The sequence below is a fragment of the Pollachius pollachius genome, assembly GCF_949987615.1.
Source record: "Pollachius pollachius genome assembly, chromosome: 17".
NCBI lineage: Eukaryota > Metazoa > Chordata > Actinopteri > Gadiformes > Gadidae > Pollachius > Pollachius pollachius.
In genome coordinates this window covers 4,696,796-4,723,230 of record NC_136950.1, presented here as the reverse complement: position 1 = coordinate 4,723,230, position 26,435 = coordinate 4,696,796, and the positions used below count along the sequence as shown (strand labels likewise).

The 26,435-nt window shown below is 47.8% G+C and overlaps 2 protein-coding genes across 12 annotated transcripts in view; one reads left to right on the top strand and one right to left on the bottom strand.

Annotated features, from left to right (window-relative positions):
- The first annotated feature begins 99 nt into the window (after positions 1-99).
- galnt11 (UDP-N-acetyl-alpha-D-galactosamine:polypeptide N-acetylgalactosaminyltransferase 11 (GalNAc-T11)) lies at positions 100-13,546 on the top strand. Its single transcript, XM_079755169.1, has 12 exons — positions 100-341; positions 2,196-2,473; positions 2,717-2,840; positions 4,215-4,381; positions 4,749-4,874; positions 6,441-6,690; positions 7,133-7,250; positions 8,003-8,155; positions 11,329-11,547; positions 12,102-12,206; positions 12,309-12,446; positions 12,903-13,546. Exons 2-12 carry the CDS (start codon positions 2,230-2,232, stop codon positions 13,032-13,034), a joined length of 1,776 nt encoding a protein of 591 aa, XP_079611295.1. The 5' UTR covers positions 100-341; positions 2,196-2,229; the 3' UTR covers positions 13,035-13,546.
- Positions 13,547-16,758: 3,212 nt separating this feature from the next.
- LOC307088863 (uncharacterized protein) overlaps positions 16,759-26,435 on the bottom strand; it is a 79,897-nt gene continuing 70,220 nt past the window's right edge. For all 11 annotated transcript variants that reach the window (XM_079754899.1, XM_079754904.1, XM_079754906.1 and 8 more), the window contains 6 exons: positions 20,800-20,927; positions 20,269-20,470; positions 19,934-20,050; positions 19,753-19,826; positions 19,152-19,260; positions 16,759-18,443 (listed from right to left, as the gene is read on the bottom strand). In XM_079754899.1, coding sequence (XP_079611025.1) covers positions 18,351-18,443; positions 19,152-19,260; positions 19,753-19,826; positions 19,934-20,050; positions 20,269-20,470; positions 20,800-20,927 — 723 coding nt within the window. In that variant the 3' untranslated portion in view covers positions 16,759-18,350. The remainder of the gene's footprint in view (positions 18,444-19,151; positions 19,261-19,752; positions 19,827-19,933; positions 20,051-20,268; positions 20,471-20,799; positions 20,928-26,435) is intronic.

Here is a 26,435-nt window from a genome sequence, read left to right as displayed (position 1 = left end):
GAGTTGTTTACATGGTTCTGGTAAGGATGGGCGTGATCTCCCATTGAAGAGTTTTCCCGGTTTGACTTGAACGCATCATATCAATGGGTTTCTCTGGTTTCTGCTCAGTCAGTCAAGTGCTGTGGACGTGAAACAGGCGATGTTTTGGGTTCTCCTGGACCGACAATGACCTATTGGCAACAATGAATCTCCAGATGTATCTACTAACGTGATTTTAAACGCACTGCCGTGTTTGGACGGGAAGGATGTGCGTGTGCATTGGTCCACTGCACTGCTGATGTGGTGAGAATTCTAACGGAGTTCAACCCAGGAGAGACACCTCTGACCACAAGTACAGCCAGGTAATCAGCAAACCATGTTTGCACATTACATTACACAGTTGGACTGATAATAAATGCTCTTGATTTGATTGTCCTAAAGGTGGTTTAACTATAATGAGGTGTGGAGGACGTTGATGTGTGGGCATCAGCTAACTGGCTAAACTAAGCTAACGTTCACTGTTATGGTTAAAAGCAACCAATAAACTAACACCGGGATTTGAAGTTGTGTGCATGGTTTCTGCAAGGCATCCGAGAGTGTTGTCAGGCTATTCATTGATCACTGTCTCACTTTGTATGTCGCTCTAAATGTTGCACTAAAACGCTCCTTATTGATTGAATCTGACTTAAAGTAACTTGGCTAGCTAGCCAACGTTAGCTTTTAGATTGGGAACAGCCTGTGGATGGAGCTGACTCTTTAATATATTTATATATTATTGATATAATCTATACTACTACTATTTAATAGATGAGACGAGGATAACCAAATGACACTAACAACTTGAGTGATGTATGTAATAATGTGAATTCTGACAGGTCTGTGTGTGCGTTATGACACAGGTTTCCACTGGTGATATGAATCATTGATGTGGATATTGTGTGGGTAGAACCTGAAGAGTAAATTACTATTATAATCTAGCGTGCTGTCTGAACAGCTAAAACTAGAAGGCCATTATGACAAGATCTGCAGTAGTGATGATGGGACATAGCTAATTACTAATATCTATTGGAAGCTGATTATTGATTGCCTTTCTCTGGTCTTATTTCCGATAACCTTGATGTCCATAGGATGGTTGATTAGGGCACATCTAATTACTGATACATTTTGTAACTAACTATTGATTCCATGTGTCAGGCACCGTTTTCAACATAACAACCTTGACATAGATTAGGATTTCCATATATGTCAACTGGAGTAGAACAATGATACACACTTTTGCAAATGTCAGCATGTTCTGTTTTGCAGAGTTCTTTGGATTAAGAATTAATGTGCTGACAGCTGTCATTTGAGAATGCTGGTGTGACTCTCAGGTTTCTGCTGATTTTCCCCTAGTTTGTTTCGTTGCATCCTTTCTCACTCAGCACTCAGCCTTACTTTCCTTCCCTATAGCAACATGATGCCTTTTCCTGTGCCTTCTACATTTGTAGTACAACTTTACTTTAGCATTTACTGAAAAGATAATGAAACGGCCGGGCAAAATAATAGTATTCATCAGTGTTAATGATTTTCTGATGATGTTCCCCAGGAGGTAATGTTTGGCAGTCTCGTAAACCTTTGCATTGTGGTCATGTCTCTGTCCCTTCTTATTTACACAATAACACACATGGAACAGGATTCCTGTTGTTTCAGGGTGCGTGTGTGTTTGTTTGAACATAGTGCAGGTATGGGCTGAAGGGATGGACACACTTATATGTTTATGGGTTCTTAAGCTTGTGATACAGAGTAACTATGTAATATGCTATGTAAGTTGCAGTCATTCCTGTTCTCCCTACCCTCTCTCTCTCTCTCTGTCCCTCTGTCTGTGTGGGTGTTTGTGTGTGTGGGTAATCCTCTGAGACTTAAATCATGAGATCACACACACTCACACACACTCACACACTTTATTATACACAGTCCTTGTAGGAGACCACGTGAAGCTGAGGTCCATTTTCACCACATTCTCATAACTGGCATTCCTGCTATTGTCTCGTGTGTGTGTGTGTGTGTGTGTGTGTGTGTGTGTGTGTGTGTGTGTGTGTGTGTGTGTGTGTGTGTGTGTGTGTGTGTGTGTGTGTGTGTGTGTGTGTGTGTTTGAAGGGTTAAGATAATTATAAACAGCTGTTAGTGAATACTAGCTGTTAGTTGCAGTCTCTCTGTCTCTCTCTCACTCTCTCCAGCATTCTAATGTAAGAGGATGCTCTCTTGGCCACCATGGCCAGCTTGACTCTGAGGTACTTCTGCTATGGCTGCCTCTTCACCTCGGCCACCTGGTCGCTCCTCCTATTCCTCTACTTCAATCTGGGGGCTGACCCGGGCCTGGCCAGGACCCCTGTGCAGCCCAGGAACAACAGGCCACTCCAGCAGCAGCAGCCAATCACCAGGGGCCCTAGTGGCCAGAAGGCGGGGCGAGGGTCGTTTATGGTCAATAAGGGAGGCGAGCTTTCACCAGAGATGGGTGAGTTACGGCAACATGTTTTTTATGCTGGCTTTGACCCAATGTCCTATACCACCCGACTGTATAGCTAATTGGCATGTTTCCACTTCAAGCAGAAGGCAGCTGGCCATAATTCCACACTGTATAGCACTGCAATCCAACGCTGTACCCACATAATTTTCACTTTTAAAACATGTTTCTTACTTGCATTTAGCTCCAAGTAACTCTCTTGCTCTCTCTCTTGCTCTCTCTGCCTGTTTCCAGGTATGATATTCAGCGAGGCGGACCAGAGGCTGAGGGATGTGGGCTACCACCGCCATGCCTTCAATGTCCTCATCTCCACCAGACTGGGCTCCCACCGAGACCTGCCCGACACCAGAGACTCCCAGTAGGAGCAGCCAACTCTCTCTCTCTCTCTCTCTCAATCCCTCTTTATTCTCCCTCTTCAACTCTCTGCTTTGTTTGGGGAACCTGTAGTCCACCAAACACGACCATGCACTGGCTTTTAGAGGAGCCTTTAGTCCACAGGTCCAGGCTGGACATCCACCGCAGCGCCCCAGGGTTGGCCTCTACGCAAATCCAGGGGGGAACCCTTCAGCTACGGCAGCTAGTAGATTGTGGCGAGCCGGCTGTGGATAATGCAGAGGCAGTTAGTCGTCTGGGCGTGACGTCGGGTACACGCTACACGAAGGCTTTGCTGAACTTCGGACACAGAGGCTGACTGAGAGGGAGCAACGGGTTTACCATTAAGGCTCAGCCCTGGTCACAGTGGCCCGGGTTCGATACCAGCCTGTGGCATGGGCAATAAAAAAAATCCACAAACAGATACAAAAAAAAAGAGACTTCAGTGGCTCTCTGGTGCCGAGCCTCACAGGAAGACGTTGTTCATGGGCTTTTTGCAGTCACTGATTCGGGCGGAGCTGGGGGGCAGGACTGACACTGCATGGAGGGAACTGTTGAGGGTGGCAGGCGAAGGAAGGCCTTTACTGGCCTTACTGGGTGCTGCACAGAGTAAGAGTAAAATAATTGCACACCTCCAATGGAGGATCTCACATGGTGCCATTGCTGTGAATGCTGAAGCGTAATTAATCCGGCATAATAAACAAAACGCCCGTTTTGTGGGGAGAAAGAAACTTTATTTTATCGTTTTACTGAGTGTTACATACTCAGTAAAACTTGGGGTTAATTTTGTATTCGAGGGTAGTGTACAGAAGGTCATGTCGAACAAGATAGCAGCTGCTTTGTGTTGGGTTTGTGGTGGGCGGGGCGAGGCTTGCTATCGAGTGGGATTGAGATGGAGGAACAGGGTTGAGGTCAGAGCTGGAACCGGCTTACTGTTATGTTGTAATGCTAGGGCTAATAGTAGGGATTGAATTTGCTTTCTTTAAGGCAATGGGAGACCTAGAGGCCTTTACTGTCTCGTGGGTTTATGAGGACATTGTTTATACAGATGCAACAGTTTTTTTTAAAGGGTTTTCTTCTGTGATATTAAATTTTTCTTTTTCCAATTCGTAAGTACATGTTTGTTCTGTATACTAACTGAAAATTGTCGAATAACCGTAAAAGTGCTTATTACCTGGTAGAGCGCGTACCATTAAGGCTCAGTCCTTACCGTAGCGACCCGGGTTCGATTCCTGCCCATGGTCCTCTCTCCCATACCTTCCTGTCTAACTCAATCTTTCTAACTCTATCATAAAAGGTTATTACTCATGTTGTGTGTAAAATAACTAAAGGAAATGTCTCTCTGTCTCTCGCTCTGCAGGTGCAAGGAGAAGGTGTACCCTCTGTCTCTGCCCTCGGCCAGCGTAGTGATCTGCTTCTTCAACGAGGCGTTCTCCGCCCTCCTGCGGACCGTGCACAGCGTGCTGGACCGCACGCCCGCCTACCTGCTGCACGAGATCATCCTGGTGGACGACAACAGCGAGCTGGGTGCGGACACACGCACACAGGTTTTATTAAACACAGTCCTTGTAGGAGACCACTTGAAGCTGGGGTCCATGGTGACCACATTCTCACAGCGAGCTGGGTGTGAACAGACACACACACACACACACTGCATCCCCATGGGACTGATGAGTACACTGATAACGTGTGACAGAGATTCATGAAGAGGACCAGATGTTGGAATTAGACTGGACCCTATGTATTGACCAAGTACAGGTTGCTCACAGACAGACACCGGGAACACAAAAATAGGATCCGTCACGCCAAAGTAAATTCATCTTTGTCTATTTGTTCTTTCTTTCCTTCTCACTCGCGTTCTTTCTTTCTTGACATCTTTCTTTCGGCCTCCCAGAGGACCTGAAGGAGGACTTGGATCGCTACGTCAGGGAGCAGTTGCAGTCAAAGGTCAGACTGGTGAGGAACCAGAAGAGGGAAGGACTCATCCGAGGACGAATGATAGGAGCCTCCCATGCCACCGGTACGTCCTTGTCCAATACCTCCTACACTAGACTGTCCCTTGTGTGCTCCCTACATCCTTACCCTCGACTTTCATTCATAGGTTCCCTACATGCATACATACACTACAGATAGGTAATACGCCCTAACACCTAACGCACCCTTAAATCTTTGGAGCCTTAAAACTGGCAAGGGAACTCCTGCAAGCATCTAGATCAGGGGTCTCAAACTCGCGGCCCGGGGGCCAATTGAGGCCCGCGGGATGATATTTTGTGGCCCCCTACTTGACATCAAAGTTTAGTGTTAGTGCGGCCCGCGCGTTGTTGTCAAACGCACATTTTTGCTGAGTCGCTTGCCACGCTTTTTTATCACTTGTGATAGGGGGACCAAATGTCCCGGTTTTTCCGGGACAGTCCCAATTTTGAGTTGCGTGTCCTGAGTCCTGACAAAAGCCAAAGGACGCTAAAATGTCCCGGTTTCCACCAACCGCTTTGAAATGTCCGCTGTTGTCAGCGATTACATAGCCAAAATGATCTCATTATAGCCCGATCATTAATTTAGATTTGGTCAGTTGTGCTTCTTTTTTTGTGGAATACTTGATGTGGCCCAGCCTGACCCAGACTCTAACTCCAGCGGCCCCCGGGTAAGTTGAGTTTGAGACCCCTGATCTAGATGGAACAGCGTGCGTGTGTGTGTGTGTGTGTGTGCGTGTCAGTCAACCCGTTCCACCGGTACGGATATGGAGTGTGTTGCATTAACGGCACAACTACGCACATTGTTTTACTCGCTGACATATGACACTGTAATCACCCAGTTGGAGCCGGGCGCAAGGTTCTTACAGCTGGTCCCTGATGTCGGAGGAAGCCTTCTCCTGCTGCGTCAGAATCCCGATCTGTAAAAAGGGGACCTCCCCGCCACTTCCGGGTCACAGGAGGGGGCAAACCGATTCACCCCATACATTTGTCCCAGCCTTGTTAAATCCCATCTCCTTGCCCATCAAGCAAGCCGGAGACACTTCTGAACCCACTAATTAAAATAATAATAAAATTAAAATAATAAAGTGGGGATCTTCTTAAGGAAATGGCCTGTCTGTACTTCACGGATAATGTATCACTTGTGTGAATCCACTCAGTGAATCAACTTTAGGTGATTTAAAAGTCATCTGCACGTCAGAAGGCATTCCTTCTCCTGTCATCGTGTCATAAATAGATTGCATCCGAAGCCACAACGGGGCGACTTGTGGCTAAGGGGGTAAAGCGGGTTGGCTGGTAACTGGAAGGTTGCTCCTGCCCGATCCCCGGCTCCTCCTGGCTGAGTGTGGAGGTGCCCCTGAGCGAGACACCTCACAACAACTGCTCCCGACGAGCTGGCTGTCGCCACGCATGGTCGACACCGCCGTCGGTGTGTGAATGTGTGCGTGGACCGGTGAATGTCAGGCGATGTTGCAAAGCCGCTTCACAGGTTAGAAAAAGGCGCTTTAGAAAGGCAGTCCGCTAACCATTTAACAGGCAGGGAGGCGATCCTCGCGTGACCCTCAGACACCGCTGCCTTGGCCCGCTGGGTAACCCCGGCCCGTGCGTGTCCCCAGGCGACGTGCTGGTGTTCCTGGACAGCCACTGCGAGGTGAACACGGCGTGGCTTCAGCCCCTGCTGGGCCTGCTGCGGCGGGACCAGCGCACCGTGGTGTGCCCCGTCATCGACATCATCTCCGCCGACACGCTGGTCTACTCGCCCTCGCCCATCGTCCGCGGGGGCTTCAACTGGGGGCTCCACTTCAAGTGGGACCCCGTGCCCCCCGCCGAGCTCAACGGGCCCGACGGGGCCGCCGGCGCCTTCAGGTCGGTGGGGTCCGGCAGCCGGTCACCTGACCAGGGGCCAACGTGTAGTGCTAGGGTGTTGGGTGTTTGGTCGAGAGGGGAAAACAGACCTGGCAGGGGCTTTAACGTGTTACCCTGCATGTTCCCTCTGTCTGCTGTACTTGACGCTACTGTAATAAAAAAAGGGCTCATTTCCTCAGGAGGGATAAACAAAGCGCTTTGGAGTCAGACAAAGCGCAGCGGTCTATTTAACATCGTATGATCTTAAGCAACAATGAGATGACGCACAACTGGACAGTCCTTTTTAAAATCTCCTCAAAAGTCATCAGAAAAAATATAGATCAGTTCTGGTGTGTATTTTGAGACGTTGACCCATATCCACATCTACTGCAAGTTGCTTTTGGTGAAAGTGTCTGCTAGCTAAAGGAAAGTATCTGCATCCCATCTCTGTCTCCCCCCCCAGGTCCCCCACCATGGCTGGGGGCCTGTTTGCCATGAACAGGAAGTACTTCAACGAGCTCGGCCAATACGACGCCGGCATGGACATCTGGGGCGGGGAGAACCTGGAGATCTCCTTCAGGGTGAGAAAGAGAACGGCTACCTAGTCCGATCAAACATCTCTATCGCTGCCTCGTGTCTCTCTAATGTCTCTCTCTAGCCATGTTTCATCAAGGTATTGAGAGAGAGAGAGAGAGAGAGAGAGAGAGAGAGAGAGAGAGAGAGAGAGAGAGAGAGAGAGAGAGAGAGAGAGAGAGAGAGAGAGAGAGAGAGAGAGAGAGAGAGAGAGAGAGAGAGAGAGAGAGAGAGAGAGAGAGAGAGAGAGAGAGAGAGAGTGAGTTCAACTTCATTAATCCCTCAGGAAATTTCACTTCCAGCAGCAGCAAACACCATGTTACGAATAGAATAAGATTTAAAAACAACAAAAATAAATGTGCAAAAATGCTAAATGCAAAAAATACATATGCAGGGAAATAATATACAAGGATAATAACATGCAAGCCAATATTTAAATGAGGTAGTGCTTAAACAGTGCATAAAAACAGCCAAGTTGTGTTTGATATGCAGGTTTATGTTATTACGGAGTGGGTCAGGCCTGTAGCTCCACCCTGACCTCTGTCCTCCTCTGCCGCCGCCTACCTGTGGTGTTGTGGTGTTGTACAGTGGAATGGCTCGGGGTCTGTTGGTGTTGCACTTGGGGAGGAGCATCCTGTCACTGAACAAGCTCCTCTGGCTGTTGTTTTAGGAAAGGTCCATGCAACATTAGCAAGACTATTGTGAAAGTATGCTTAAGATGATGTTGAGTATGGGTGTGGCCCGCTGCGTGTCCGCCCAGATCTGGATGTGTGGAGGTCAGCTGCTGATCGTCCCCTGCTCCCGGGTGGGCCACATCTTCAGGAAGAGGAGGCCATACGGATCGCCCGGGGGCCAGGATACCATGGCACACAACTCCCTGCGCCTCGCACACGTCTGGATGGACGACTACAAAGTAGGGCGGGAAACACGCACACACACACACACACACACACACACACACACACACACACACACACACACACACACACACACACACACACACACACACACACACACACACACACACACACACACACACACACACACACCTGAACAATAACTAATTTAAATCCTCACAGAAAATGCAATACTTTCTTTTTTTTATATTGATAATATTCCTTCATGAGTCCGAAACTCTTCAGAGATGCCTTCTTGCTGGACAACACACCACAGTACACATTTACAGTTTGCATTTTAGGGGATTTTGCTGATGATTTTGCGACTTACACCACCACGCAGGGGCAACAGCCAGCTCTACGGAGGCAGTCAGGGTGGGGTGCTCAGGGCCACCTCAGCACTGAGCTAGGAGGAGCCGGGGATCAAACTAGCAACCTTCTGGTTACCAGTCAACCGGCTTACCTCCTGAGCTACTGTCGCCCCAATCAGTTCATCAGTTCATCAGCTGCTATCAGCTCCCTCTGTGTCCCCTCTGCCCCCCCCAGGAGCAGTACTCCTCCCTGTATCAGCTCCCTCTGTGTCCCCTCTGCCCCCTCCCCCAGGAGCAGTACTCCTCCCTGTATCAGCTCCCTCTGTGTCCCCTCTGCCCCCCCCCTCCAGGAGCAGTACTCCTCCCTGTATCAGCTCCCTCTGTGTCCCCTCTGCCCCCCCCTCCAGGAGCAGTACTCCTCCCTGTATCAGCTCCCTCTGTGTCCCCTCTGGCCCTCCTCCAGGAGCAGTACTCCTCCCTGTATCAGCTCCCTCTGTGTCCCCTCTGCCCCCCCCTCCAGGAGCAGTACTCCTCCCTGTATCAGCTCCCTCTGTGTCCCCTCTGCCCCCTCCCCCAGGAGCAGTACTCCTCCCTGTATCAGCTCCCTCTGTGTCCCCTCTGCCCCCCCCTCCAGGAGCAGTACTCCTCCCTGTATCAGCTCCCTCTGTGTCCCCTCTGGCCCCTCCCCCAGGAGCAGTACTCCTCCCTGTATCAGCTCCCTCTGTGTCCCCTCTGGCCCTCCCCCAGGAGCAGTACTCCTCCCTGTATCAGCTCCCTCTGTGTCCCCTCTGGCCCTCCCCCAGGAGCAGTACTCCTCCCTGTATCAGCTCCCTCTGTGTCCCCTCTGCCCCCCTCCCCCAGGAGCAGTACTCCTCCCTGTATCAGCTCCCTCTGTGTCCCCTCTGCCCCCCCCAGGAGCAGTACTCCTCCCTGTATCAGCTCCCTCTGTGTCCCCTCTGCCCCCCCCTCCAGGAGCAGTACTCCTCCCTGTATCAGCTCCCTCTGTGTCCCCTCTGGCCCTCCCCCAGGAGCAGTACTCCTCCCTGTATCAGCTCCCTCTGTGTCCCCTCTGGCCCTCCCCCAGGAGCAGTACTCCTCCCTGTATCAGCTCCCTCTGTGTCCCCTCTGCCCCCCCCTCCAGGAGCAGTACTCCTCCCTGTATCAGCTCCCTCTGTGTCCCCTCTGCCCCCTCCAGGAGCAGTACTCCTCCCTGTATCAGCTCCCTCTGTGTCCCCTCTGCCCCCTCCAGGAGCAGTACTCCTCCCTGTATCAGCTCCCTCTGTGTCCCCTCTGGCCCTCCCCCAGGAGCAGTACTCCTCCCTGTATCAGCTCCCTCTGTGTCCCCTCTGGCCCTCCCCCAGGAGCAGTACTCCTCCCTGTATCAGCTCCCTCTGTGTCCCCTCTGCCCCCCCCTCCAGGAGCAGTACTCCTCCCTGTATCAGCTCCCTCTGTGTCCCCTCTGCCCCCCCCTCCAGGAGCAGTACTCCTCCCTGTATCAGCTCCCTCTGTGTCCCCTCTGGCCCTCCCCCAGGAGCAGTACTCCTCCCTGTATCAGCTCCCTCTGTGTCCCCTCTGGCCCTCCTCCAGGAGCAGTACTTCTCCCTGTATCAGCTCCCTCTGTGTCCCCTCTGGCCCCTCCCCCAGGAGCAGTACTCCTCCCTGTATCAGCTCCCTCTGTGTCCCCTCTGGCCCTCCTCCAGGAGCAGTACTCCTCCCTGTATCAGCTCCCTCTGTGTCCCCTCTGGCCCTCCTCCAGGAGCAGTACTCCTCCCTGTATCAGCTCCCTCTGTGTCCCCTCTGGCCCCTCCTCCAGGAGCAGTACTCCTCCCTGTATCAGCTCCCTCTGTGTCCCCTCTGCCCCCTCCAGGAGCAGTACTCCTCCCTGTATCAGCTCCCTCTGTGTCCCCTCTGGCCCTCCCCCAGGAGCAGTACTCCTCCCTGTATCAGCTCCCTCTGTGTCCCCTCTGGCCCTCCCCCAGGAGCAGTACTCCTCCCTGTATCAGCTCCCTCTGTGTCCCCTCTGCCCCCCCCTCCAGGAGCAGTACTCCTCCCTGTATCAGCTCCCTCTGTGTCCCCTCTGCCCCCCCCTCCAGGAGCAGTACTCCTCCCTGTATCAGCTCCCTCTGTGTCCCCTCTGGCCCTCCCCCAGGAGCAGTACTCCTCCCTGTATCAGCTCCCTCTGTGTCCCCTCTGGCCCTCCTCCAGGAGCAGTACTTCTCCCTGTATCAGCTCCCTCTGTGTCCCCTCTGGCCCCTCCCCCAGGAGCAGTACTCCTCCCTGTATCAGCTCCCTCTGTGTCCCCTCTGGCCCTCCTCCAGGAGCAGTACTCCTCCCTGTATCAGCTCCCTCTGTGTCCCCTCTGCCCCCCCCAGGAGCAGTACTCCTCCCTGTATCAGCTCCCTCTGTGTCCCCTCTGCCCCCTCCAGGAGCAGTACTCCTCCCTGTATCAGCTCCCTCTGTGTCCCCTCTGGCCCTCCTCCAGGAGCAGTACTCCTCCCTGTATCAGCTCCCTCTGTGTCCCCTCTGGCCCTCCTCCAGGAGCAGTACTCCTCCCTGTATCAGCTCCCTCTGTGTCCCCTCTGGCCCCCCCCTCCCCCAGGAGCAGTACTCCTCCCTGTATCAGCTCCCTCTGTGTCCCCTCTGGCCCTCCTCCAGGAGCAGTACTCCTCCCTGTATCAGCTCCCTCTGTGTCCCCTCTGGCCCTCCTCCAGGAGCAGTACTCCTCCCTGTATCAGCTCCCTCTGTGTCCCCTCTGGCCCTCCTCCAGGAGCAGTACTCCTCCCTGTATCAGCTCCCTCTGTGTCCCCTCTGGCCCTCCTCCAGGAGCAGTACTCCTCCCTGTATCAGCTCCCTCTGTGTCCCCTCTGGCCCTCCTCCAGGAGCAGTACTTCTCCCTGCGGCCCGAGCTGCGGGAGCGTCCGTACGGCGACGTGAGCGAGCGCCAGGCGCTGCGGCAGCGGCTGCAGTGCCGGTCGTTCCGCTGGTACCTGGACACCATCTACCCCGAGATGCAGCTGGAGGCCAACGGCAACAAGAAGCAGCAGATGTTCGTGAACAAGGCCGGCCTGCGCAGGCCCAAGGTGCTGCAGCGAGGACGGGTACGCCGCCGCCGCGAGCTCGCCCGCGCCACCGCTAGTCTTCAGTGTTTAGTTGTTGTTTTTTTTACGGGTCGGTGACGAAGGCTCAGTACCACGAGGAAGGTAGTGAAAGTTTGGGCATCTCAGGAAAAGGATTTCTGTTTCGAGTTTCTGGGATGGTGAGTCAACTCGAAAACGATTTCTCGATTTAAAAGGATTCACGGTCCTCCTCCATAGGGTGCTGATTTCAGGATCTCCCCCTGACAAAGGCGATGTGGCAAATGATCTCATGAAAGCAGAGTCAAGTGTATAATATTAGGTGGTTAAATGAATTAAAATCATCTGATTGCAATGATATGAAAACACAAAAGAATGATATATTTTTGGTAGAAGTGAACCATACAAGAATAAGAATCCAGTGAATCGATTTCCTTCTTCCAGCCCATCTCAAAGCGTCACTTATTATGAACGACTTGCTGATGAATGCGGTCTGCTCATTAGCTTTCGTCGTTAGAAATGACTCATTAGTTTTAGTTATTTATCATTTCCCACCTCTTTGCATCCCCCTTCCCCAGCTGCGTAACCTAGCAACCGGCCATTGTCTGGTGGCACAGGGCAGGGCCAGTCAGAAGGGCGGAGCCGTGGTCCTCAGACCATGTGACCTCAGAGACCACGAGCAGGTGAGCCACGCCCATAGCATCAGGCATGGTAATGGTCATGGGATGATAGATTGTAGTTTTCTGTAAATCAAATGGTCTGTGTGTGTGTGTGTGTGCGAGTAGGAGTGGTCGTATGACGAGGACAGCGAGCTGGTGCTGGCCAGCCTTCTGTGTCTGGACGTCTCGGAGGTGCGGACCTCCGACCTGCCCCGGCTCATGAAGTGCCACGGCTCAGGGGGGTCCCAGCAGTGGACTCTGGGGGTCCGTCTCACACACACACACATACAATACACACATGCGCACACACAACCACACGCGACAATACAGGTACAACAATACACAGTTCACACACACACACACACCAACACGCACACGCATGCGCACCCAAAAATGCACATTTTACCCACGCACAACATAATACACAGTTAACACAAAACACATACACAACAATACAAAGTTGACACATACACAAAACACAACAACACACACACACATTCACACACAATACACACACACAAAACACACACAACAATACACACAACAGTACACACACACACAAAACAATACAAACACACACAACAGTACACACGCACAACAATACACACACACAACAATACACAGTTCACAAACGCAGCCCTCACAGTGCACAGTTAATGTACTCCCACGCTGACGATGCAGCATGCCTCATCGGACCTGTCTCTCTCTCTCTCTCTCCAGAGGGCTAACCGGCTCTACCAGGTCTCGGTGGGTCAGTGTCTGTCCGTGCTCCAGCCCGTCGGCCCTAAGGGCTACGTTGCCATGGCGATCTGCGACGGCTCCCCGCCCCAGCAGTGGCAGATGGACGGCTGACGGGGCTGACGTCACCCACCGGAGGAGACCCGCAGCACAGAGATTGCCTCAGGGCCGGTCCCGCCATAACACACGCACACACGTCAGGCAGACACACAGAAAACCTGACATTTCACACAATACATGCATCGTACGCAAACAGTATAACACGCAAGCCTGACAATACGACTTATTGGCTTAAGTCCATCCCTCCCTTAAGTGACCTTTGACCCCCCCCCCCCCCCACACACACACACCGTTGACGTTGGCGTTCTTCTTCAGGGGGACAATCGTGTGTTGTTTTTAAAAGTGAGGGAGGGAAGAGGAGAGACTCTTCCTCTCCAGGAGATTTTTATTCCTTGATTTCTGCTCTTGTCTGATAATCACTGATCATTGGTTGACCTCGAGGAGGGACCGCGCACGCACACACACACGCACACACACACACACACACACACACACACACACACACACACACACACACACACACACACACACACACACACACACACACACACACACACACACACACACACACACACACACACACACACATAGACAGACAGACAGCTGTGCCCTCTTGGCCTTTTAATAATCCACCACATGTTATATAATAATGAAAGTCAAACTGAAAGGGAACTCTTGGACCGGTGAGATACGTCGTTCCTTCAGAGCTGGGAACCGGTCAGGGAACCAACATCACCAGCAGGAGAATATGCTCCTCTTAACCTTCAGTCTATTTATTTTACAAACATTGGGGTTGAGACTAGGGGTCTATATAATAGCAAGCTTGTGTCTGTGTGTTTCCCCTGCTGCCTGATTGGTTGGTAGCAGCAACTGGCTGACCAACGATAATCGTACTCGCTGTATACAATTGCATTACATTTCGTTTATGAATTAAACAACGCTGACATTTTAGGGTCTACTGTGATGAGCGACACTTTCTGTTGTCAGGATCAGGATTCAGACTTTGTTGGCCCCTGGCGCGATCAATCGCTTAGGTTAAGATGAGATTGGGTTGTTTTCAGAATACATTGTGGAGGGAGTCTGGATGGCACTCATGACTTTGCTCTCTGTGGTATTCTGTCATGCGAATTATGTGTCTTTTTGTTTGGAACTGAATCATTGTGTTCAGTGCTGCCGTTGTGTGTGTGGTAGTCTGTTCAACATGTTGCCCATACGAGTGTTAGCGACCCGCTGTAGAGCACAGCATCAATGTCCACCCAACCCACTCCCCTAGACAATCCACAGCATTGTGGTCAGGTCTCCCGGTACAGGAGGATGTCACCTTAGCAATGAGCAGGGGGTGTGATGAGTAGTTTAAAGGGCCTCTATTCTACCACAAGGTTTGAGTTTGACTAGCCATTACAAGCGGCTGGAAAATCAACCTTTTCCTGGGTCTGAGTGACAACACAAGTTGACTTGTCCACCCACAGTCCACTGGGCGGTTCTGGTAGACTGATCTATCCAGCATGCATCAAGGTGGACGCGCCCACTTGTGATGTCACTAAGGCACAGGGAAGGGCAGGTTTGAAACGGCTTGCAATGGCTAATCACACTCACGACTGGCAAAAACCAGGGGCCTTTACATACACACAGATAAACGTTTTCTAATTGGCTCCTGAACTAAAGTTGTCTGTTTGTCTGCAAAATCTCGAGTTCTCAGTTTTGTTGATTGCTATGACAATCACTCTGATGTCCAGGCAGCTAGTTTGCACCTTTATTAGGGTCATCTCATTTTGTGTTGTGAACTTCCAGACACATCACCGAGGCATCTATGTTTATTTTGAACAGCGCCTACTAGCTAGTAATTGGTATGATATACTTTTTTTTATTGAAGGTGATGCAAATGTCAGCTCTTAATTAAATTGCTCCATAATGTTTATGCGTAGATTTGTAATGTTAGGATAATCTAAAGACCTATAATCCATGTTTCACAGGAGGTGTTTTCTGGATGGCTGGAGACTGCTCTGGTGTATTTCGCCAGAGTATTAAAGGTAGAGATAATAGACATCTCAACAATTTGTGTCGGGGATGTTTGTAAAGGTTTGTTGTTTTCTTGTTTGTTTGGTTTGAATCTTATTTCATGACTTGTGGAAGCAGCTCAGCACGCAAAGTGTGATGTACAGAAACCCTCTTCATTCATTCTCAAACCACTCTGTACATTTCAGGTCTATGACACAGGCCTACGGTTCTTTAAAATGTCTGATGTACGACATTATTTTTAAATCTGTCCTTAATTCAAGAGAAAGATGGATGACTGGTTTGGAGAAGGATGACACAGACCTTCAGTTATTTTAAATGTGTGATGTTATGCAGACATTATTTTTAAATCTGTCCTGAATTCAAGAGAAAGAGGGACGACTGGTTTGGAGAAGGATGCAGACGGCTGCTGCTGTCCTGTCTGTGACCCTCATGGGTGTGTTCAGCTTCTGCCACTGGCATGTCTCGTCTTCCAATTATCTCTGGGGGCTACTTGTGGTCCTTTTAAATCATTTTGTTTTGGAGCCCCCCATGTCCGTTTGTCTTTCCAAGAAATCGGCTTGAGGGCTCACCGCTGAATTTCCAAAATGATTGAATGTGGAAAGTGATGTGCTTTATTCTTCTCAATGGGAAGTTCTAAGTCCACTTTGTGTTTTCTTAACCAATAAAAGTTGTTTTAAATGACACCCTGTTTTACGTGAATCTCTTTTGACTAAAAGCCAGAGGAGACAATTTCCTTTTGTGATTTGTTGAAATTCTCTACGTCCCGACAGTGGAAGTAAATCAAATGTTGTAAAAAACTAAAAAAACAACATATGATGTCCGTGGAGATGCACCTGTAATAAGCCTCATCGGTCTAAATAAATGGATGACCTTCTACCCGGCTATCAGAGCACACTCCGCCCAGAAACCACAGCCAGCGAGCTAGTCCTTTGTTTTGGGAGGCAGGGATTTCTTCAGTCAGACACTTTCAAAATCTAGCTTATTCTGGCTGGTGTCTCCAAATTAACCACTGATGAAGCACAATCTACTTTATAGGGTACTTTGTACATCAAAATATTTGATTCAATTTTAGAGCAGGATCATGGAAAGGTACAGGCAGCAAAGTTCCCGAGCAAGCATTCATTGAGACAATGGGTGTACATGATTCTTATCAGGACACTTTCACATCGTGGGTAGTTGACACAAAGGTGAGGGAGTGACCAGAGTTGTGGAGTTGCCATTGCGGGAGAGACTTAAGTAAATATGCAAAACAGTTTAGGTGAAGTGGACATGTCTGCAAGGCTGCAAGACAGTTAAAGAATCTATACAACAGAGAAGTCAGTCGATTGGCCGCAGTATCAGACTTCGTGGCAACACTGGCAATGCAAAGGCAAACTATCTTATCACCTTTCAATTAGAGAGGAAGGGAGATATCTCTATGTCGAAGGAGAATGTAGAAAAAATCCTTTTCAATTGACTTGATTATATAAACAGGGATAAATAATTGGTATTAAATTGTGTATTAGTTACGATTAATAAATCCACAACCCCCACTCTAGCTGTAACTGTGCCTCATTGTTTTAAAGGAAGCCAGATAACATTCTTTCTTTGTCACGTCTTCAATATTTTCTTGATTTATTGGTGAATCATTTTGTAGAAATAATAGCTATAACAGGCATGGTTTCTAATACCCTAAGAACTAGAATGAATATATTCAACTTGGTAGAAAAAGTCAGCCTTCAGCTGATAAGAAAATAAAATGATTTGCGAGACCATTAGCTCAAGATGTAAAATATTTTTATTTTTTGTAAATGATCCTAAATTCACAACTTTTTTTCCCAAAAACATAAAGATACATAATTATTAGGTCACATTTTCTTCAAAAGGCTTCATGTGTCCATCAATAGATTCTACGACTGTACACATCAGGACTGGGATCAGTGGCTTGTTAGGGGGGGGGGGGGGGGGAAATGTACAACGACTACAGGGGGTACAGAGGTGGGAGTGAGTTAGATATATACACTGTGGCTGTGGGGCAGACAGGGACATGCTGTGTGTGGATCTAGATATTACAACAGCCACTTGGACAGTCCACAGCTCTTTATGTGCACCAAACCAAAAATACAAATAAAAAAAAAAAATAACTGATACTACCAGTTTAATTCCAGGCCACAAACGGCAAGTTAAGAAGCTTCTATCAGATTCAAAAGCTCTGATTTCAAAAAACATGGGCCACACACACACACACACGCAAAGTTTCAACAATTAAAATGAACAGACGCATATTTGCAAGTATGTAGCTGGGTTGTCATTTCCAGAAATGTTATTAGGAACATAAGCGAGGCCTTCTGTCAAAAAAAGGGGAGTTTTGATTGACAAGGCAGCCAGGCAGGAAGAGGCGGACCTTAGGGAAGCCAGGAAAAAAATGATTTCAAAGAACACTTCAAATCTCTTAAATTCAAAATTATTTCATGTGGTCAATTTGTTTTCTTTTGCCTTTAAACAAAAAAGGTAAAATGGAACAAAAATACTCTGTTCTATAAACATTCTGTACACATTTACATAATATACCACCCTGCCTGGTCTAACAGATACAGCTTCCAGACAACCATGATGAAGGTGGTGATGATGATCTGGTCAAGGTAGCTCTTGGTCATGATTCTCTACACAGATTTCTCGTCTCGCTTCGATACAGATATTTACATAATTCTAGCCACCAAACCTCCTGCAGTTTAGAAAATAGCTTCATTCAGTAATAAATACAAAAGATCTCTTATTTTACACAAAATTAAAAAAAGAGAGGGAGGGAGAACTAAGCGAGACGGGGGGGGGGAAACCAAAAACTGACTCATGGAATCAAGTATTTCTTCGACGGGAATTTGTCTCCAGTTTATTAGTGCAAGTTAATAATCCTCCCTTTCAGGAACTAGAACGGCATACATTCTGGAGTTAAGCTGCGTGTTTGCGCTAAAGCATGTGTCCAACCGCCATCGCGACGACAATGTATGTACAAACATAATATTCCTCTTTTCCTTTCAAAGAGGACCAGCCCCCTTGAAGGCGGGACGTGAGGCAGTAGCCAATCAGTGAACCCACCACCGATCAGGTGACCTCTGACCCCTGCACTCACCCGACACAGTTGGACTCGACATAAACAAAAAAACAACAGCCAATCATGGAAAAGACTAAATGCCGCCAGTGAAAAGAAAAACAGTCTACATGAATATAGGATTTATGAATCGTTGTGTATGTGATGGTCAGAGACGGGATTCTCCGCTGAACACAGCACCAAGACGAAGAGAGCTGCCAACCACACTCAGAGCAGGAATGCACCTGGGAGCGAGTGTGTAAGTGTGTGTGTCAAGGTGAGCGTCAGTTCATCCATTTGCGACAGTTGAGCGTTCCACAGTGACAGGGGATCTTGTGTTGATCGTCCTCCAGGTCAAACTTGTAGTCGTAGGAGAGCTGAGGGGGGAAGAGAGAGAGAGAGAGAGAGAGAGAGAGAGAGAGAGAGAGAGAGAGAGAGAGAGAGAGAGAGAGAGAGAGAGAGAGAGAGAGAAATAGAGAGACACAGAGAGAGACCGAGACAGGGTTGCTTTAAGAGTTGGTTGACTGACTGAGAGGCTCGACTGTTTAAATGTCTGAATTACTTGTTTACCTCCTACTCTCCTCCTCAGAGTTATCTGACTTACTAGTTTGCCAACTGGTTAACTGACTGTTTAACGGGCAAACCTGTTGACTTAATGGTTAACTGACAAGCTATTGAACTAACCGGTTAAATGATTGAAGACTGATTTAACTCCTCTCTTTGGACTGACTGTTTAACTGACTAACGAACTAACTGGTTGAGCAGTTGACCATCTCTTAATTTGGAGGACAGACCATTTCACTTACTGACTAGTTACGTTACTGTCAAACTGACTAGTTAACTAACTGGTTGACCGTCTGACAGTAGTGAAAGTACTGTCTAACGACTAGTGAACAAGCTGAGCGGTTTACCTCCTCTCCTCTCTGGATGACTGACTCTTTGACTGACTGAACTAGCGGAGCGGTTTACCTCCTCTCCTCTCTGGATGACTGACTGTTTGACTGACTGAACTAGCGGAGCGGTTTACCTCCTCTCCTCTCTGGATGACTGACTGTTTGACTGACTGAACTAGCGGAGCGGTTTACCTCCTCTCCTCTCTGGATGCGTCTGCAGGAGCTGATGATGATCTTGTTCTCTCGCTCCACGGTCACCACCTCGGTGATGCAGTTGGGAGAGCAGGAGTGGTTGACGTACCTGAGGGAAACATAGCGCATTACCCCTCTGCCCCGGGAGGGACTCAGTACGCACGACACCGGGCCCTGACGCGGCAGGTGGACTCGGTCCGGAGACATCTCATGGGATCTTACATTAAGGACGTTTAGCCCACGCTTTTATCCAAAGCGACTTACAACAAGTACATTTGTCAGAAGACGGTGAAGCAACATATCAGTGTCGGCAGAGTAAGGCTGTGAGTAGAAAGAAGTGCCAAGCACTGGCAATCACTAGGTTAACCCATTCCCCCGTATGCAACAAAGATAGCCAGGATAAGATGCTTCACAATGCTAAGTACTATAACTAAGTACGACATACAAGTGAGTACATTAAGTGCCAGGATGTACAACATACAATAAGTAGGAGGGGTGGCTATGCAAGGTCTAGGTGAACTCTGAACAGGCGAGTGTGACTCATGCATCCAGAATCTGAAGCGCTCCCTTTAAATGTCCGCGTCTGAGAGTGACGCCGTACCTCGCAGGTCCTCCGGTGATGGTGGCGTCGATGACGTAATCGTTGTCGATCCTGAACATGTACACGCCACGGTTCTGCAAACGCAAAGCCCACACACGTATGTCACACACCGTATATGGTCACTTCCTAGTCCCCCATTTCTGAGAGCTACGCATGTTTGGAAGGACAGAGCGAGGGTTACCTGAGCTTCGTACAGCCTCTCCTTGCGGTTGGCGACTTCACTCCGGATGATGGTTCCGATGTACTCGATGACCATGGTGCACTTCTCTATGTCTCTGGCCGCGTACAGACCAAGACCCTGCACACACACACACACACACACACACACACACACAATATAAGACCACAAACAGACAGACCTCACAAGGTTACAAAAACTGCTGTGGGAGTGAGTGTGTGTTGGATTGAGCACAAAGTGAGTGTGTACAAATACGTGTCTGACGTGAGTGGTGCAAATTCGGTGATTAGTGTTACCTGGCATGCAGGAGTGTGTGTGTGTGTGTGCGTGTGCGTCACCTGGATGCGTGAGCGGGCCAGGTAAACGTTGGTCTTCCACTCGGCGGTCATGCGGCGGTACTGGGCCGACTTGGAGTGCCGGCCCTGCGGGGCCCCGGCCACCGCCTCCCCGGGGGACAGGGAGATGACGCCGGGCACCAGCCCCACGATGGCCCCCACCGAGCCCTGGCAGCGCGGGGCGATGGCGGTCAGCAGGGTGGGCCTGGAGGGCGGGAGACGGGGGGGGGGGATAAGAAAAGAGAAAAGAGAGATGGAAAGAAAGAAAGAAAGAAAGAAAGAAAGAAAGAAAGAAAGAAAGGCAAAAGCAAAGCAAGGAGAAAAGAGGCCGATTAAACACGGTTTCATTTTCATTTTTTTCATCAATCATATGCAATTAATTGCTAATTGGGAGCCGGACGGGTTAAAGGCAAAAGGCCCCCAAACAGGGGGTCCGTATTGATTCAGTACTGAACATGTGAGGGGGTCCCGGCCCCTCCATCAGGGGCCCCCAGTATTGAAGGCAGTACTGAACACGTGAGGGGGTCCCGGTACCTCTTGGTCTGGCAGGCTTTGGGCTCCGAGCGGGCGGAGCCGGACGGGTTGAAGGCCAGGGGCCACTCCATCAGGGGGTTGCGTCCGTAGCGGAAGGTGTAGCGATCACACGCCTCAACGCCGGGCAGCTGGACACACACACACACAAACACACACAAACACATCAACGTGCAATCCTAACCCATCGTTCAATGACTCACTTTTCATGTTGTGTAGGCGTTGACTGTGTGAGTGTGGAAGAACCGCTGAGCACATGAAGCGATTGTCACATACGCGCGTCCTCACATACGCGTGTGAACGGACTGATGGTAAACGGACTTCAGTTAACCAGTGGCCATTCAAAGCTCTTTGCAACGTGCCTAACATCAAGCACGCAGGGCGACAGCCGGTGTCTCGCTCAGGGACACCTCGACACGCTGGGAGGAGCCGGGGATCGAACCAGCAACCTTCCGGTTCCCAGCCGACCCGCTCTACCTCCTGAGACACATGCCCCATGCATGCATAAAGGCATGGGGATCAGGAACATTTACGCATGCATCGTATTTAAATGTTCCATGTCACAATGCATGACGTACGTACGTGTGTGTGTGTGTTTTTCTATCCCGGTGAGGCCCGTCACCTGAGATTTCACTCACGCGGTGGGGTCAGATTTTCCCGGTGGGGCCCGATCTCTGGGCCCCACCGGCACGAGCATTGAAATCAATAGAAAACAGCCTGCTGATATGCCTGGTGATTTTTTCTTTGAAAAAAAAATTGGGCCCCAAGAGACCACTTTTCACTACTTTGTGTGTGCCCCTAGTGGTCATGGCTGGTACTGCGGTGTGCTTATCTGCCCGTGGGGACCGTTTCCTGACAAAGTGTGTAAGGGACAGTGGTCATAGATGGTATTGCAATGTGCTCATTTGAACTGGTGGGGACCTTTTCCTGAACAAGTGTGTGTAAACTAGGGCTGTCAAGCAATTTAAAATAATAATCTAATTAATTACAGGCTCTGTGATTAATTAATCTAAATGAATCGCATACTTACATTTTTCCAAGAAAGTATTTAAAAATAATTTAATTCAGATCAATTATGGCAGATGAGTGATTCAATGAATGATAGACATAGTAGATTTTAAAGTTCAATGCCTCTTTTTATTTAAAACATGTCTTTCATTAACATACGGTGCATTTTAAGATCAAATTAATAACATTTCCATCTCACTCAAGATTCAATGCATCTCAGTCGAGTGTGGCTTGACGAGGCTGCCTGCTAGCGCCAGCTTCAGGGGCTGTGGCAGCTCGTACCTGCGAGCTTGCTACCAAATGTTTTGCGTTGAGGTGATATTTAAGGGTTGATGAACTCCGATGATGGGAAAATTCCTTACTACAGAGATTGCAGCTAACGGTGTTCCTATCTACAGTTCCATCTGGGAGTTTAAACTTGATCTCTTCGTTCACAGGGCCGAGCAGCGTCTTCTCGTCTGCCTCCATTTTGTTTACAAGCAAATGATATACCGGGTCAAAGGGCACTATAGAAGCGTGATTAATCTGCGTTAATTTCTTTAACGCGTTATTTTTTCTGTGATTAATTAATATAAATTAACGCGTTAATTTGATAGCCCTAGTGTAAACATAACTACAAATGCAATTTCTTGAAGAAATTATGGTGTGAAAGCTGACACTGAAGAAGCTTCACTGCTGAATGTTGAATTAGTATAAATATATCTGAATGGGATTAAAACGTTGAATGATGCATGAAATATGGAAAAGCATTGAATTTATATAAACTACAAAAGCTGACACTACACTGGATAGCTGAATGAATATGAAGGCTTGGTCACAGTGATCTTGACCTTTGACCTTTAAAATCATATGAAGTCATCATTGAGTCATTATTAAGGCTGGCCCGAATGCCATTTTTCAGGCTGCGAATACTCGTTGGTTTTTCCGAGCGAGTATTCAAATACTCGTTCCAGAAAAGCACAGACCAGCCGGAAAAGAGATTATGCATGTGCTTCAGAAAAACTTTGCGTGCCGTATTTATTTAGGCTCTGTTCAACAGCGGGGGAAAATTTTAGCCTCAAAGACTTGTTTCTTGCATTCTCGCGACATAAAAAGCACAAACATAAGTTGTTCACATCATTGTAAACTTTTGCCTTTTTTAGTTGTTCCAAAGAATCTGCCTTATCATCTTGCCATCTAAATGATAACTGACCAGTGTGTTTATCGTCTCTTTTGCGTGACATTTTAAAATAAAAATAGTAGCTAGATATTCCCTGTGCTGTGTGCTGGGGAGAAACAGACACGCTGGCAACTTTTCTGCTCCAGTGTCCAGATGAAACAGACACGCATAGGCCGGGATAAGACGTGCAACTAGGAATGCTACATTAAGGTGCTCCTCAAAAATCCAAAATTTGAATTTAGGATTCAGAAATGGTTCTGACTTTGATATTCATTACCTTTTAAGATATAGGCTAATACTTAGAAGAAGAATAGCAGTAGGCTACAAGGAAGATTGTTGAAGATTTAATTGTTTAGAAAGTTCAAAGAAAATATTAACAGCTGTTTATTGCAATACAGAACATGGAACTAATATCCTGGGGGGGCTGAACCAGGGGTAACCAGATTTCTAACGGGGCTATAGCCCCGGTTAGCCCCGGTGTAGTGCCGTCATTGGTGCATTGTTATGTACGAGGTCCCAGAACACAGTCGGATTCAAAAATCCACTGTGCATGCATCATACTGGTCTGCATGGTGCTACAACTAAACTGTCTGCCTATAGTTTAAAGTCAAATGAGGGTCAACAGATTTCTCTATTTTAGCAGGGAAATGTGCGCATCTGGCAATAAAAAGAAAAAGACGAGACTGGCAAGCTGAATAGTGTTGTCACAGCCATCGCACACCTACTGTATAAAACATATAACCAGTACTCCTTGCTGCTCATAATTCAAACAGCATATGGAAACGCAACATCAGCTCACATGACGTGTGCAAAATTCCCACACTCCGCTGTCTCTTTCCCACTCCTCCGATATCCTATTTAAAATGCATCTAAAATAGGCAAATAAGCGATTTTTCTGCAACTTCAATGGGGAATAAAGACTACACAGATAACAATAAATCGTACATATGCCGTGTGTGTAGGCTATATATATATAAATATAATTAATATATATATTAAAAAAATGATCTCTATATATATGTATATAGAGAGAGAGATCATTTATTTTTTGATATATATTAATTTTTGAAATGCACAACATGGCATTCAGCCTATAGGCCAACCTTTATTTTTCCTTTGTGTAGAGCCTACTAATATGAACAGCATTGCATTCACAAAATGGCTGCACTGACTTGGAGAGATGAGGGAGGGAAACACCTTTCCTGATTTTTGCGGTCCCCGCCTCACCTATGCCCATCCCCCACCCACAGCGCTCACACTGTTTCTGCTGCTGATTATCTTATTGAGCTCACACCCCACCCACAGAGCACGTGCTACTGTGCTCATATTGAACGAGAGCAAGCGAGGAGTGGATAGACAGACGAAAGAAAGAGACTTAGCATCACGGATGGACAAGAACCAAACACATTGAAACTGAGTAAGTACATGAACTGAAGTTAAAATGAGTAGATAATGTTGCGGCTCATATGCTACTTTCATTATGGTTTGTTAAAGCTACCATGACCTAGCTCGTTAGCCTAGCTTGTTGACCATGTGGGTCGGGTGAGAAATGTTGTTAGCTAGGTGAGCAAATGAGCTATTTCATGATTTTCGGGTCATGGGCTGCATTTATGCAGCCTTTTATTTTTCTGGCTTCATAAAGTATTACTCTAATATTCAGGGGTGTGTGGGAGTGTGGGTCTGAGCAGGGAAAGGGCTAACATAAGCTTCACAAATAAGTGTAGTGCCGCTTTTAAAAATAACTTCTCAATTTAACCAAATGGTTTACACAGCTAACCAGTGTGGTTCCAGTTTTTTTTTTTTAATCTTAAAGGTTAAGAGACAGGCCGTATCGACGCACACGCGCGGGGGGGATGGAGGGGTCGCGGGCATAGTTAGTTATGGTGGTGCTGTGGGGGTGCCATGCCGTAATTCCGACGCTTCATTGTTCCGACGTCTCAACGGTCCGAAATATTTCCCATTAGATCGACATGCCACTATGCCGACAGCTCAATGTTACGAAAACGGAACCCATTGTTCCGAAGGGCCGTTTGTCAGATAAATCAAACAAGAGGCACATTAGGCCGACGGTTCAACATGCCGAATAGGCCTACATATAAAGAGTCTCTCTCTCTCTCTCTCTCTCTCTCACACACTAAGCACCAAAATGCAACCTAGGCCTACATATCATGTTCACGATGAATATTGGAGAGCAAAGTGACAAAAGAGAGAGGGCGCGAGCGAAGTATAAACCTCTTTATATGTAGGCCTATTCGGCATGTTCAACCGTCGGCCTAATGCGCCTCCTTTTTGAAAAGTCGGACAAACGGCCCTTCGGAACAATGGGTTCCGTTTTCGTAACATTGAACCGTCGGCATAGTGGCAAGTCCATCTAATGGGAAATATTTCAGACCATTGAGACATCGGAACAATGAGGTGTCGGAATTACGGGCAGGTCCCGCTATGGGCGGCTTGCGTTGTTTAGGCAGCAGCCGCCTGTTGGAATAAGCTGTAAAAAGGTAATGTAACCTAACAAATTAACATGCATATTATAAACGCATGGAGAGGGGTTTACAAACGTCATTCGAATCAGTTTATAAACTTTTTAACAACCTTTTTAAGGAAGTGGCACTTTTTGTCTGAATAGGTTTAAGCATAAATCTGACTTCCACCACCTCGAGAACATGTGCACACATATGCAAATTAATTGCAGAGTGGTGGTATATATATATTTCTTACTGGTTTTTAAAATGAGGAATTTTTAAGTATTAAAATGTTTCAACTGCTTTTTATTTCACCTCCTGCAGCCCGATAGCCAGGCTGAAAGCCCGTATGCAACGTTTACAAAGCCATGGTGATGCGTGCTCATCCAGGCAGATGGATGACATCGAACGTCAAACAAAGGTTATTATGATGGTGATATAATATTCATACAAACATTTTAACACCTCTTCATTGGACATTTACACAATTTATTTTGTGACATCGTTGTCTGTCTGTTTCTCAGTAAAATAATTAGAAAGAACTTATGGAGAATTGTTGATTGTTTGTTTAATGTTGTCTCTTTTTTTAACTTAGTTACTTTGATACATTTCAAGAGATCACAACACAATCTGTTCTTTAACTCTTCAATCTCAATCAATCTCTAGTTCTAGACACAAGTTAATACATGTGTTCTCTGTCTATGTTTAGCCTTCAGGAAGTTCACAACCAGATGGGGAGAACTCATTACCACTAGAAATTACACCTGAAGGAACTACAGCTTCTGAGTATTTGGAAAGTGTCAAAAATGTAGTCATTTTTAACTAAAGGCCTTCACCTTGTTATAGTTACTAGCCAATAGGGGTGGGCGAAATGACCAAAACATTTTATCACGTTTTTTTCTTGTATTTGACAGTATTATGTTTTGGTGTCGCCTGTAGGCCTATAATGGGAGTAGTAGCCTGGCCTATCTCTTTATAAATTACATTTAATGTGTTGATAATATAATAGC